General features: G+C 52.4%; 1 protein-coding gene and 1 long non-coding RNA gene across 9 annotated transcripts in view; one reads left to right on the forward strand and one right to left on the reverse strand.

Moving 5' to 3' along the window:
- Positions 1–9,245, forward strand: part of SIK3 (SIK family kinase 3) — a 244,593-nt gene extending 235,348 nt beyond the window's left edge. For all 8 annotated transcript variants that reach the window (XM_053204065.1, XM_053204067.1, XM_027036590.2 and 5 more), the window contains 4 exons: positions 4,150–4,313; positions 5,171–5,303; positions 6,218–6,388; positions 7,120–9,245. In XM_053204065.1, coding sequence (XP_053060040.1) covers positions 4,150–4,313; positions 5,171–5,303; positions 6,218–6,375 — 455 coding nt within the window. In that variant the 3' untranslated portion in view covers positions 6,376–6,388; positions 7,120–9,245. The remainder of the gene's footprint in view (positions 1–4,149; positions 4,314–5,170; positions 5,304–6,217; positions 6,389–7,119) is intronic.
- LOC128311932 (uncharacterized) lies at positions 7,391–11,659 on the reverse strand. The gene is made up of 2 exons (XR_008290649.1): positions 10,594–11,659; positions 7,391–10,212 (listed from the first exon to the last, which is right to left on the reverse strand). It is a non-coding gene; the product is annotated as an uncharacterized LOC128311932 (long non-coding RNA).
- Between the last annotated feature and the right edge of the window lie 2,476 nt (positions 11,660–14,135).

Genomic DNA, 14,135 nt, shown 5'->3' on the forward strand with positions numbered 1-14,135 from the left:
CAGGCTCCAGGCTTCCAGCTGTCAGCACAGATCCCGACGCGGAGCTCGAACTCACGGACCGCGAGATCATGACCTGAGCTGAAGTCGGACGCTTAACCAACTGAGCCACCCAGGCGCCCCATAGGACTCGACATTCTTCTTAAAAATAATACTTTACTCATGCAGTCCTTTACGATTTAAGAAAGGGCTTTTGGCCCTTGGTGTCTTCTGAGCCCCCTGACAACCCTCATTTTTCAGATCGGGAAATAGGTTAGATGGCATGTGTTAGCCAGGTTTATACACTGTCGGTGATGGGGTTGGACCCTGACTCCGAGTGTTCGGATTCTACCATGTTACGTTCTCCCGTTTATGCCTCCTCCCCTCTCCTTTGGCACCTGGCATACTCTCTCCCAAGCCAAAGAGGCCAGCCTTTCCGGATCTCTGACATGTGGATCAGACCGAAACTTTGTCGCCTAACTCCTATTAATCCGCTTTGTTTTCATCTAATTTTAAACTTACATTAGTAAGTTTTCCTCCTAAAAAGAGGAAATTAAGCCAAACTTGTAAACCAAACTCTGGAAATTAGAGTGTCAGTAACTCATTTGTTAGCTCACGTCTGGGTAAATTGTGCCCACAATTCTGGACGGAGGGTATCCTCGTTTGTTTTCGTCAGTTGGCTCGGCACACCCTGTGCACTCAGAACCGACACCTCTGAAATGAGTGTAAATGACCCCAGGGTTTGCTGGGCTCTTTGAGCGCACCAAGCACTTTCACGCCTTTGGGTAAGTCCTGCTTTCCCAATAGACTGAGACCCAGTGAAGTCAGGGGGCTTGCCTGAGCCCCCACTCCTCAGGAGTCCTGCAGAAGCCAGGATTCCAGCCTGGGCCTCTCTGACCCCAAAACATGTGCTCCTGAGCTCTAGGCTGGGGAGTCAGGAAGGCTCACGGAGGGATTTCTTGAGCACTTTCTGGCTCTGTGTGCTGGTGCTTGTCAGGCATGCTGGGCCCAAACTTGAGGGCCAGGAGGAGAGCAGACAAGGAGGGCAGGATCCAGGCGACCTTCCCCACAGCAGGAAGACGAGGGTGGGTGTTTGGGTTTGGAGAAGCCTCATTCTCAGAAATAAAAATAAACTCAAAAAAAGAGAGAGAAAGGAGACTTAGCCTACTTAACCAATAAACTCTGGAGGAGGCCTCTAGAAGAGGTGGGAAGGAGCCGGATATCAAGAACCAGAACATGTACATTTTGTTAACTTTGCCGTTTCCTCATGTTTGAGGAAATCTTTAAACAGCAGAGCTCTTGTGTCGTCTTTGGCAGAGCAGGGAGGGGGGGTGCAACCAGCTGTGTTATCCGGAAGGAAAGAACCCCAGGGAACTGGGTGTTTGGTGTTAGCTCTCAGAGAAGAGAAGACAGGCATTGGAAAATGCTCCGAAAAAGTAAGCAGCAGCTGTTTGTGTGGCTTCTTGGCGAAGCGGACCACAGAGCCAGTGTCGCACCACTTCCTGCCCATGGGTTCTGTGGGCCCAGGGCGAGCACGTGAGCTGTGCCCACCGAGAGGAGGCGGGCCACGTGGGGAAGAGGAGTGAGGACTTGCCCACTCGGCAAGTCCTGCTGTTGGCTTTCCTTTCTCTTCCTGTCTCTTCTGGCTTTTAGCTTTCGATAGCAAAAGAATTCGCTTCTTTTCTTTGGCCTCTTTGCTCAGAGAACTTCCAAAAGATTTCTCACTCGCCGTCACCTTTGGCATCTGGGAAGCTTCCCAACTCTCCTTTTCCTTCAGATGCGCTGCATTACCAGCAGTGTGCACATCAGTTGGTTCCACTCCCGTCCCCACCCACCGTAGCCCCTGAGCCAGGCCTAACCTTGACTGTTGTAGGAGGCCATTTGAATCTGGAGACCTGAAACCCTGTACCCAACACTCACACGGTACATTTTACTTCCATTATTCAAATAGATATTGGAAGGGCACGGTTAGCATTAGGGTCGTGTTTCCTATTAACAACTTTTTTAAAACCTGGTCTCGCCAAGGGGGAGTTCATCAGAAGATAAGCCCAATAGTTGCCAAGGAGCTTTGACCAGAAAAGATCAAGCAAGCAAACCACACATATGTTCAGGTGCCAGGCTCTTAAGGACCAGAGCCAAAAGTGTGACCAGGAGTATCCGATCGACTTAGCAGTGGCCCTGGTATTCTTCTTGACCACCTTTGGTCAAGAGGAAATATTCAGTCCTCTTGAATGCTTTTCTCTCCAATATCTAGTCCGGAGGGTGCATGACTCTGGCAGGATAGTAACCCATATTAAGAGAGTATATATTAATATCAGTTAAAGAGCTAACTATTACATAACTCCTGGATATAGGACACTGTTCTGGAATACTAAAGGCTCACACGTGCATAAGGTACACTTCTTGTTCTCAGAGAACTTACAGGCTAATAAGAACAACCAAGACAAAAACACAATTGAAAATGATGTCAGGGGGCGCCTGGGTGGCGCAGTCGGTTAGGCGTCCGACTTCAGCCAGGTCACGATCTCGCGGTCCGTGAGTTCGAGCCCCGCGTCAGGCTCTGGGCTGAGCCTGGAGCGTGTTTCCGATTCTGTGTCTCCCTCTCTCTCTGCCCCTCCCCCGTTCATGCTCTGTCTCTCTCTGTCCCGAAAATGATGTCAGGAATAATGTTAGAGTAATAAGAGTCCTTTAAAATTTTCTGACGTCTAAAGGAAGCAAAGATCTTTATCTGCTTGAAGAGAGAGTTTCATAAAGATGTTAACATTTGAGGGGCGCCTGGGTGGCTCAGTCGGATAAGCATCCGACTTCAGCTCAGGTCACGATCTTGTGGTTCATGAGTTCCATCCCCGCATCAGGCTCTATGCTGCCAGCTTGGAGCCTGGAGCCTGACCTGCTTCGGATTCTCTCACTCTCTCTCTTTCTCAAAAATAAATAAACATTAAAAAAAGATGGTAACATTTGAGATGGACCTAAGAAGATGAGTTGATTTAGATTGGCTGGAATGGAAGAAGCAGCGAGCCATTTCCAGAGAGAGGAACAGTGAGGGCACCTGCATAGAATCAAGAGTGGGTGGGGAAGAGTTAAGTGCTCCCATTTGCACATTTACACATGGGGGAACATAGTGTGTAGTACTCACTGGAAGGTAGGCTGGGACAGCGTTGTGACAAGGAGCCGTTTGGGCTACCCTACTTAAGAATTAATCTTTATAGAGTAGCGGTAGAGGGATGGTTGGCGGGGGGATGATTGGTAATCCAGGCAAGAGGTGGTGGAGCTTTGGCGGAAGCAGTGAGATTGGAAAGAGAGGGACTGAAGTGACCAACATTGCAGAGGTAGATTCTTCAGGCTTAAGGTGATGTGGAACCAGGAGTACGGAACCAACAGGCACCCTGCGAGCTCACACCCGGAAGGTTAGGAAAACAGGGAACCAAGGTTGTCTGAGACACGGCCTGGGGTCAGGGTGTTGAGGAGTTTGGAACCGGGCGTGGTAAGTGTTAGGTGTCTGTTATTTCTCCAGGGTAAGGTTAATAGTTGGAATTATGTATCTGGAGCTTATTAAAAAAGCATTTCAGTAATTCTTTATCTAGAGGCAATATAGTTGAAGCCCTGAAAATAGATGATATTACCAAAGTAAGTGTGAGGAGAGAGAAGAGGTCAGGGTGGAAATGTAAAGAGTGGAGGGGCCATGGAAGCAGTCGGGGACAGCAGTTCAAAAAGTAGAAGAGGAGACTGGGCCGATCCACTGAGGTGGAAGCCAAGGAAGGAGAGACAAGACATCCACAGGATGGAGGCCATCCTTCCAGGCTAGAGGTTCCCGAGAGCTCCACGAAAGATTCTTATGTGCACATAGGTTTGGGAAATAATACTGCCAGGCCAACAGAGGAGTGAAAAAAAGAAAGTTTCAGTGTGACCCAGTCACCTGCCGTTGTGTGGGCTTTTTCTCGTGAGGATTTGTGATCCCTCCATAAAGAGGCTCCTATTTGCTGTGGGACTTGGGGCTGGCAGGCTGGTCCAGCCTCCTCTAAGTACCCTGAGCAGCCAGCTGAGGGTTAGCAGATGGTGTACACATGGTCCTCACCACTGCTGATTGTCTCTGGCAAGACAGTGCTTTGATGGGAGTGACCGTATCGGGAGAAACTCTAGGTCCGCTGACCCTGTTTCGCTGTGTCTCCTCAGAGTCTGTGATAGGGAACTGCATGGATAGAAGTTCTCCGGGACAAGCAATGGAGCTGCCGGATCACAATGGACTTGGGTACCCAACACGCCCCTCTGTCAATGAGCACCACAGGCCCCGGACCCTCCAGAGACACCACACGATCCAGAACAGTGATGATGCTTATGTATGTTGGCCTCTCCTACTTCTCAGAAGTGGGATCCTACTGGTCCCAACCTTGCCAGCAGTCCTGTGGGGTCACCTCTGCCCTTCCATTCTTCCCAGCCAGAGTCCAGCCTCTCTGGGAACGATGCAAGCATGGCTTTGAATCAACTTCAGAGACCAGTAGAATCTGTGCTCTAAACTTCAGACCAAGGAATCAAGAGTAGTTGCTATCTGTCCCTTCTGGTCTGAGTTATTGAACTTCTCCCCAGACAGTCTAAACTCCAGCCCAAGCAAGTGAACCCATAGACTTTTGGTTAGTCTTCCAACAGTTCCATTGAATGATTCAGATAAAGGGACCTAACCCAGATCAACCGAACTTTGCTTCCTCCCGTAGCAACTAGCCACATGTAGCCATCCAAACTTAAATGTATTTAAAATGAAATAAAAAATTTAGTTCCTCAGTCACGCTAGTCCCATTTCAAGTACTCAGCCACTTGAGGCTCGTGGCTCTGTGCCGGACAGGACAGATGTAACATGCCGCTGTGCTCGCGGAGAGCACTATTGGACCGTCCAGTCCTCAGACCCAGGTCCTCTTGGTGAAGGGGACAGGTCAGAAACCTGGTTTTGGAAGACCGTGTGGTTGTCAAGGGCATGTGACCATCTGCTGAGGTTCACCATGCATCCCTCACCCCACCCTCCCCACGGGGAAGGTGGGGCAGCTTCCCGCGCACTGTGACTGCCGGATGGCACAGCTCGGGAGCGGTGCCTGAGGCTGCCCTGTGCCTGGGCTCTTTTAGAGGGAACGGCTGTCACTAAGGGTCACCTGAGAGTGGCACGTTCTCTGGTATCCTGACTCCTTTTCCTAATTGTTTTCTGTAGGTGCAGCTGGATAACTTGCCGGGAATGAGTCTCGTGGCGGGAAAAGCACTTAGTTCCGCCCGGATGTCAGATGCGGTTCTCAGTCAGTCCTCGCTCATGGGGAGCCAGCAGTTTCAAGATGGGGAAAATGAGGGTGAGGGGCCTTATGCATGGGGCACCCTGGGGAAGTTTCTGGAGGCACCCCCCCCCCCCCCGCCATCTTCACTAGTGACTGTTCTCCTCTTCTGTATATAGGGTTCAGGGGAAGATGGGAAGCCATAGCTTCCCCGAGGGGTCTGGACACAAAAGCCTTCCCCACTCGTCTCCATCGAGAATGGGTATACAAAGAAGCAGGCCTTCTGGTTGAGGGCAGGGGTATCACATTTGTCTTTGTAAAGCTTTGATAAGATACTGCTTTAACAACTATCTTTCTACCTCTGATTAGAGGGCATTGTATCCTAAGGGACTATGTCTGCCTCTTCTTAGAACCAGTAAAGGAAGGTATCATAACAGATAGAAGTGTAGGCTTTGGAATGGACAGATCAGCAGTAAATCCTGGCTTTGCCCTTTACAGGTTCTACAGACAAGGCGCTTAACCTTTCGCAGCCTCAGGGTCCTCCTCTCTAAAGTGGCAGAAACAGTAGAGCCTATATCCTAGATTGTGCTGTGTGCTTAACGAGTTTACGGTGCTCAGAAGAATGCCTGGAGCACGAAGAGTGCCCAGTGACCCGTGCCTGCTAGCACTAAAATGGTCTCCTCCCTTGGAGAGCTAAGTCTTTCTGAGGGCACTGCGTGCTGTCTTCGTCCACACTGGAGTAGTGATAGCACTTGAGGTGGGAGACAGAAAGGGAATGGGGCCGAGTGGAGCCCTTGGTACGGGAAGAATCCTGGCCCAGCCCACAGCCTAGGACCTGCTGTGAGCTAGAATTCAGGGTGGGAGCCCCGCTCCAGGGTGCTCAGACTTCTCTTGCTGCCGCCACCCCCGCCACCTACCACCTCCCTGCCGCCCCCCTCCCCTGCCCCGCCCCAGCTCTCTGCTAAGCTCGCATGTTCTTTCTGGTCTTGCAGAATGCAGGGAGAATCTAGTTGGTCACGAGCATCCGGACCTGGCTGACGGCAGCCAGCATTTAAATTCCTCTTGCTATCCATCCACGTGCATCACAGACATTCTGCTCAGCTACAAGCACCCTGAGGTCTCCTTCAGCATGGAGCAGGCAGGCGTGTAACAGGACACGGAGAGTGAGTATCTCCCTGGCCGGGGCAACCCAGCCCTGGGGCCGAGGGCCAGCCCCCGATCCTTCTGTGTGTGTGTGGTGGCCCGTGAACTAGGCCACCACTCCCCTGTCCGTCTTTGCATCTTCGTGGTCTGTCACGAAGCGCTGCGCTGGTTGTTCGCGGGGGGGGGGGGGGGGGGGCGGGCGGCAGGAAGGGAGCATACAGGAGAAATGCTGGCCGTAGTCCCTTGGTTTACTTACGGGGGTAAGACGCGTGTGGTAGGTGCCGTAGCCTGCCCAGAGACAGGAAGTGAGCTGCGGCTTCGGAGGATGGGGCGCCTCCGGCCAGGGTAGTAGGGGAAGGACAGTCCTGAACTCGGTCCCGAGGCAGGAACCCCGGCAAGAAAACCTGTCTAGCCATAAGTTTTCAAGGCCCTACTGCAAGCGGAAGAATATTCCAGACAGCGGAGCTGTGTGATCAGAGGCCAGTGGCAGAAAACGGGTAAACTGAGCAGCTGGGCTGGAGTAATGCCTACGTGTACGTAGGTAGAATGCTTTTGTCTTGGAAAACTCTGACAGAAAACAGTGATGAAGGTTAAGCCGTCTGGCAAACCCACCTTCGAGCCTCAGTATGGCAGACCTCTTAAAATACCTGAGGTAAAGGGAGCCAGTTGCGTTTCGCGAAAGTGTTCAAACGAATGTTTGAGCCTCTTGCTCCGAGCTGACTCTCCTGTGTGTGTGTCTGCTCTGTTGCAGGTTTGTGTACAGCTCGGGAATGAAATGACTTTACACCAACAGTATCTAGCAGCATTGCGCCAAATTGCCCTTGTGTTTCTGTCCACCTAGAGCGTCACGGCTCCTTTCCTCACTTTGGTTCATCAGTGTGCGGTTCTTTCGGGTTCTGAGGGGGTTTTGCCATGTTTGCTCGTATGACCAAGTCACCAAGGAAATAAACAGGATATTCGTGTTCGCCACCTTTTGTGAAAGTGTATTTGGTATATTTGAGTTGGAGGTTTGGTTTCGTTTGTTTTGTTTTTGTTTTTGTTTTTGTTTTTGATATATTTTCTTTTGGAGGTGATTTTCTTTCTTTTTTATTTGTTTCTCTCTTTTTCTTGTTTTTTTCTTTTTTCCTTTCCTTTGCTGAGACAGAAGAACAAAGCAGTTAAAATTATAGAGGCCAGGACACCCAGAGCCACTCCCCTGCCCTGCGTCCCCCCACAGAGCACCTCCATTTCTCCATTTCCCTGCATTGCTTGTCCACAGGAGCAACTACTCACAGATAACATCCTCTGGATTCTTAGTGGCTGGGGAAAGGGAGAGAGGAAGGGGTGATGGCTCCTGGCGCTTTGGAAAACAGGAAGAGAGCAAAAACCAACAAAAAAGAACCGCCGAGTCTGGAACCTAGGAAGGTCTTGACCGCCCGGATCCCATGAAAAGCTTGTGTGGCCTGGCCAAGAGCGTGTCGGAGCGTTAGTGTGGGGGCCGAGAGCGGCCTGGCCTGGAGGGGATGCCAGTTAGAGCATCTCCCTCCGTGTGAGCCTTCTCGCTGCGTAACTCAGCTCCCCTCTGACAACCTGGAAAGTTGGCTGCCTTTCCCGTCCTGCTGGTTCCACCCACAGACTGAACACCCAACAGTGGTTCACTGTGCTTTTTGTGTCCCCTTTGCTTCTCACTTTATATTGTGCTGTACAAGGATTGTTTCTTCACATGCACACACGCTTTTCCCCTTCAGCCTCTGACACAGACAAAGAAGAACAGGAGGTTGCCTTCGGCCCCGCCTCTCTCCTAACCCTCTCCTCCTCCCTGGGCATCCTCAGCCCCTATTTTAATTCTTGATCATGTAGGAATTGTTTTGGGTAAATGTTGATATTATTGTTATTATTATTATTATTATTATTAATAAGTAAAAACAAAAGGAATTTTTGTTTAAAAGAGACATGTTTAACCAGATTCTGTTCTATTTGAATTGTGACTTGCACCTTTTGTTCAGAGTGTTTTCTGTAGACCTTGTAATTGTGAACAGCGCTCACTTGTGCCAGTGACAGGTGTAGTGGTCTCCTTCCCTCCCCCGGGGAGCGGTGCATATGCAGTAGCTGCCGTCTGTCATTCTCTCTGTGTTTCCTCACTGTTAGAAACCAAAGTCTTCTCTGCTGGCTGGGGGCTGACAGAGGATCTGATCTTCAAACCAAGAAAGACATGTCAAATGTTTTGACTCTTGATCCTTTTTCCTGGGAAAGGAGAATGAAGGGTCCCCAGGCCCCTCCCAGTCTTTCACCCTGAATTTGCACAGAAGAAAGCGGGTGCCCCGCATGGCCGTCCTGATGTTGCTGACAGGATGTCCATGCGGCTCGTCCGTCTCACTGATACCGGCAGCTCAGCTCCTGGACCCGATGCCCCTCGAGTGGACTTCCGCACTGCGAGAGAGAGAGCCTTTCTTGGGATCTGTCCCGTGTTTGCACGGTCCCCATCTCCCCTCCGCTTGGTGAGGCCACTGACTCCTCGCCAGAAGGAGGCTGCCGAGAAGACCCGAACAGCCGCCGTTGGACTTCTCTGGGCTCGTTCCAGCTCGCATGCCCCCAGCCGCCCCCTCACACACGTGCTCGGCCTGTTGTGTTTACATGGGACTGTGCCGATGGAAGAGTAGGCTGCCGTCCTCCAGCAGCCGGCCGGGTGAAAGCCAGTGAGCCTATTAACCGTGCCGTCCCGCGAACTACACTTGTAAAAGATCATTGCTTTGTATTGTAGTAACCAATAAGCGCAGTCTATGTTGAATGTATATGAACATAATTTCCTATTTCTGCTCTTTGAAAACGTCAAAAGTATTTTTTTCTTTCTCATTTATGTTGGACTAAAAATGGATTAAAAAGATCTCCAGACCCAAATTGTGGCAGTAAGACTTTTAGTCCTTTTTGTGGCGGTGGTGACGGTGGTGGTGACGGTGGTCGTGGGCAGCATACAGACTTATAACTTAAAACCTTAGTTGGACAGTAGGGGATTGTAAAAATAAAAACCTGTTCATAATCTTATGTTGCTAATGCTACTTGCCTTGTGGTTCAGAGTCTAGCTGAGAGAAGCATCCAGGCGGGTGGAAGCTGGAACCCGGGAGGCTGAGGAAGCCTACAGAGCGCTGGGTGGAGCTTTGAGCAATCCATTATCTCACCCTGCCTTGTAAAGCTAGCATTCTCTAGAAGCCTGGACTCAGCCCACACTGTGTCCCCACTTGGACCCTGTCCCGTCAGAAGGGAGCATTTGAGTTTGCTGAGTCAGATGGAAAACCGATTCCTTGAGAGGGTGCTTTTAAGGCAGTGGAAGGAGGTTCTCAAAGACCAGGGGCCTTTCTGAGGTGACCCCAACCGGCCCAGTGATGTGACTGCCCGGTAAGTGTTAGGACACAAAGGGGACTTTTCCTATAGCTTTCCTCTTTTTTCACACCTGGATTCCAGAGGGCAGGGTGGAATTTCCAGCCTGGTCCCAGGCATGGCTAAGAGCTAGCTGGTTGAGGTTCTTCTGTGAGGAAAGATCACTGAAGCTGGAAATACGAAGCTTGTAGAAAGAAGAGTAGGAAGAGGGCATTTACGAAAGCTTTTGCACCCACAGTGCACCAGAAAGTCACTGTGGGACTGTTGGGAATGGAAAGAGCCTTCCAAGAAGGATCTTCTAGAAATCCTCTGAGTGTGTACACACGTGTGGAAGGCTTGAGGGAGGGTATCTGGAAGCACTCGGTGACCCACCCGGATGCCTTCCACATCTTGTAATGACCTTTGCAGTTGCGTCCTCGCCATGAAATCACCAGGGTGCCTTTGGGCCAGCGGTGCGATGAGCTTCTGGACGAAGTGGGCTGCTGCCCTCCTGGATAAAGACCAGAGATCTGAGCTCTAGAAAGCAGGAGCCGTGCCCACAGACCCTTGCTGGACTCTCCTTCTGACTTTGCGCCGTGCCCCACCCCACCCTAACCATGAGGCAGGTGTTCGGAGGGCTGGTGTGCCTGCCCCAGTGCCAGACCTCGGCCCCAGCCGCTCGTACGTGAGCCACCTGCACCTTGGTCTCCTCCTGAGTAGGAGGGCAGGAAAGAATCGTGTGTGGGGGGTGACGGTGCCCTGCCCCGGGGCCTGGGTTGGGGCTCCGTCACCAGGAGCTGCGACAGAATTGCCAAAAAGGAATTACGGGCATGGGGGCTCCCTCCCCCCCGCTCGGTCTGAACCATCCCAGTCCCTCGTCTCTGGTCCTGACCTGCAGCACCGTCCTCTCCGTTCGAGCACAGGACTGGATGCTCGGAAGTTACTCCTGCATTTCCTCCCAAGGCCCGCTCCTTCAGATGCCCCTTTACCATCCCGGGGACCCTTTACTGTGCCTGCTGTCATGCATCGAGTAAATGTTTGTTGAGTGTCTGTTATGTGCCAAGTCTAGCAGGGGACAGAGTCCTCCCAGTTCAGAGTGACCAGTACGACGTTGGGACACAAATTGTGAAATGAGTCGCTAATCATTCTGAGCAAAATCCACTCATGCAGCGAGTTAGCAGCACTCCCGGCTGGCCCCTTGGCGACACGCTCCACAAATGGTCACTCTGGAGGTGCCCGAGATCAAGGAAAAAGCACGCTGGGACTAAGGGCCTACATGGGTGGACCTTTACTACACAGCTAGTGCAACCCGTGGACACCTGATGCCTCCAGCAGGGACTGGCTGGACCCCTGTCTGACGCTGAGATGCAGAGGACTTGCTTCCTCTCCAGACTATGAGTAATGAGGGGCTTGGGCTAGTTTGAGGCAAACCTCTTGCAATGAAATGGGGCAGACACACTAGTGAGCAAGGGCAGTAGAAAAGAAAACGTCCCGCCTGTTAGGATGCCATCACCAGCACTCCCTAGCCCGACGCCTTGCGATCCCCAAGCTGGGAAACCGAGAAGCCCCTGATCAGAACACGAGGTGGCCAGCCAGGCCTCCTGAGTCCTGCTCCTGATGGCACCAGACACCAATGGCTGGAAGCTACGGGCAGCTCTGAGCTGCCATCTACTGCTAGGCGAGACAACAGCGAAAATATCTGACTGCCCAGCCTTCCAGGGACGGTTGTGAAGGTGCTTTGGCCACTGGCGAACTACACAAATGTTGGAATTCGGGTTAGCCATCATGAGCACTTAAGTAATAAACCAAAGAGAAGGGTGGAACAGTGGCAGGTAGCTTGAAGTCCAGCCCGTAAGCTTCTGATTCCCCCACATGCTGGCTGGGGCGAGCTGCACGCCCAAAAAGAAAGGAGCCTCTCTTGGCCTGAGACACCAGGAACTGCCCCCAGGAGGGGACCAGCCCCCCCCCCCGCCCCCCCCCCCCCCCCCCCGGCCGTGATCTTTAAGCCTCGGGCGGAAAGCTGAGCTGGCCAAGTGGCAGCCCAGGCCAGCTGCTCAGTGAGACTACCTCCCTCTCTGCAGGGCCCCGTGGATCCCTGGGGCAGGGTCAGCGCAGGAACAGAGGCCCCAGAACCACACAGAGAAAATGTGAGTACTTGCCACTTCTGCTTCTGGAAGCCGAGGTCTTAGCTCCGGCCTGACCGTGCAAGTTGTGTTCTGTGGGAGCCAGGGGATAGAATGCCAGAAACTGGGATTCTGGGACACAGAACTGTTACTGAATGCCAGCTACCTTTCAGTTTTGCCATGGACGTTCCGATGTGGTGCTTAAAACAACACACATTTATTACCTGAGTACAGTTCTAGAGGTCAAAAGTCCCAAGTGGGTCAGACCAAGTTAAACTCCCGGTGTCAGCAAAGGCTGTGAGGGAAAATATGTTTCTTCTTCCAGCTTCTGGAGGCCACCCACATTCCTTGGCTTGCAGCCCCCTTCCAGCAGTCACATCGCTCTGACTTGCGCTTCTGTCCTCTCTTCTGACTGCTTCTCCTACCTCCCTCCTGTATATTTAAGGACGCTTTTACTGATATTGGGCACACCTGGGTAATCCAGGAAAACCACCCACCTCAAGGTCCTTATAATCACATCTACACGGCCCCTTTTACCATGTAAGAGTTACAGGCTCCAGGGATGAGGACCTGAACATCATTGGCGGGGAGGGGGGGGGAGGGGGGGGGAGCATTATCCTGCCTGCCAGACATACTCCGCATACTGTGACTCCAGGAGATGGCATGTCCCATCGTTTTCTTCATTCAGCAGATAAGGGACTGAGGTGTGCCGAGGTTGTATAAGTTGCCCAGGGTCACACAGCTAACTCATGGCAGAGCTGGGACTCCAACCTAGGGCTGTCCAGCTCCAAGCCGCCTTGTCTGAGGTGAAGGGCAGGAGACCCACTACAGTGGCAGAGGCCTGGGGGCCCCGAAGCTCCGGGACCTGGCCAACAGCAGCACCAGGCAGGTGTTTAGAGTTTAGGGAATTTCCTGGGTAGATGGTGCAGGGCACATTTCCATCCTGGGTCTACATCCAGAGAGAGCTGGGTGCAAAGTCCAGTCCTGCCTCTAATTTGCTGAGAGACCAGATACCTAGGGCAAATTCATTCTACTCTCTCCAACTTCCTCATGTGTGAGACGGCAGGGAGGAGAGCCTGGAGGGGTTGATCCCAGTGTCCCTCTCAGCTTGGGTCCCGCACAGGCTCTATGACTCAGGGCCCATCGTCGGTGACCTGGTGTTGGAGGTCCCGGGCCTCCCGAGAGGACCCGTGGAGGACACTGCTGCCAACGCCAGTGAGCACACAGTTTGCGTTCACAGGACTCCCCCGGGGTCCTCCGACGACCCCGGCCATTTCTGTCTCCATTTTACTGAGAGGAAACCAAGGCTCAGAGAGATTACATAACTGGCTTGCGATCCTTCTCCAGGATTTTGCAAGTTGGAGGAGGAAGGAAGTGAGAAACCAGGTCTCCTGCCGCCTCCTACTCCAGAGGTCTTTCCCCCTGCACCGGTGACCCCTGAAGGCTGGTATCCATTCTCACCGTGTGTGATAGACCATAAGCTCGGACAAGGCAAAGATATATATGGATTCAATTTAAGAGACTGTCCTTGGTTCTGACATTATGCCCTTTTGTGGGCTGTTAAAAAAAAAAAAAATCATTTCTTTTTTGCAGAGCTGGTCCTGGTAGACGGGGTCTGGGTGAGTGGCTAGGGCCGTGGGTAACGTTTTTACATGACAGAAATCAAGAGCTGGCAACTCACAGTTGGTCTCTAGAATTCATTTTGAAATGCCAGGTCTTCAAAATCTCAGTCTGGGAGCCACTGAGCCCTCCCTCTACACTCTCCCCAGGCCACTCCCTGGCTCCACGGGTCCCCTTAGGCTAAGGGTTTGGGAGGTCTGGAAGAGCCTGGAGAGAGGTATGCTGACCTGCTGGGACAAAATAGAAAACAGGGTGTTGGTGGGAAGACCGTCTGCTGCCTTTGCAGGGGAAGGGCAGGGCGGGTGCAAAATAATCTCCTTGGAATGCAAGGGGACAGCGGGGAGGGCATCTCCTGAGTGGAGGAGTCCCGGCCATCCCTGGCCAGCTGGTGTCTCTTGCCTCCTTCCCTCCTCTCCCCGGCTGCACTGGCACGACAGACACTGGAGGGCACATATCCCCCTCCCCCTCAGGAGAAGGGATGGGTCCAGATGACCCCGACCCTGAGGACCTGCGAGCCTGCAACCACCCCGTGGCCCCCGCCTGAACCCTTGATCCCTGGCCCTGCAGCCCCCACAGCTTCCTGTTTGCCCACTCTATTTGTCCGGCCCCAGGGACAGAGCTGATCCTTGAACTCTAAGTTCCACATCGCCAGGACCAGTGAGCAGCAGCAAGGCTTGGGCTGGGCTTATCA

Source organism: Acinonyx jubatus, chromosome D1 (assembly GCF_027475565.1).
Source record: "Acinonyx jubatus isolate Ajub_Pintada_27869175 chromosome D1, VMU_Ajub_asm_v1.0, whole genome shotgun sequence".
Lineage (NCBI taxonomy): Eukaryota > Metazoa > Chordata > Mammalia > Carnivora > Felidae > Acinonyx > Acinonyx jubatus.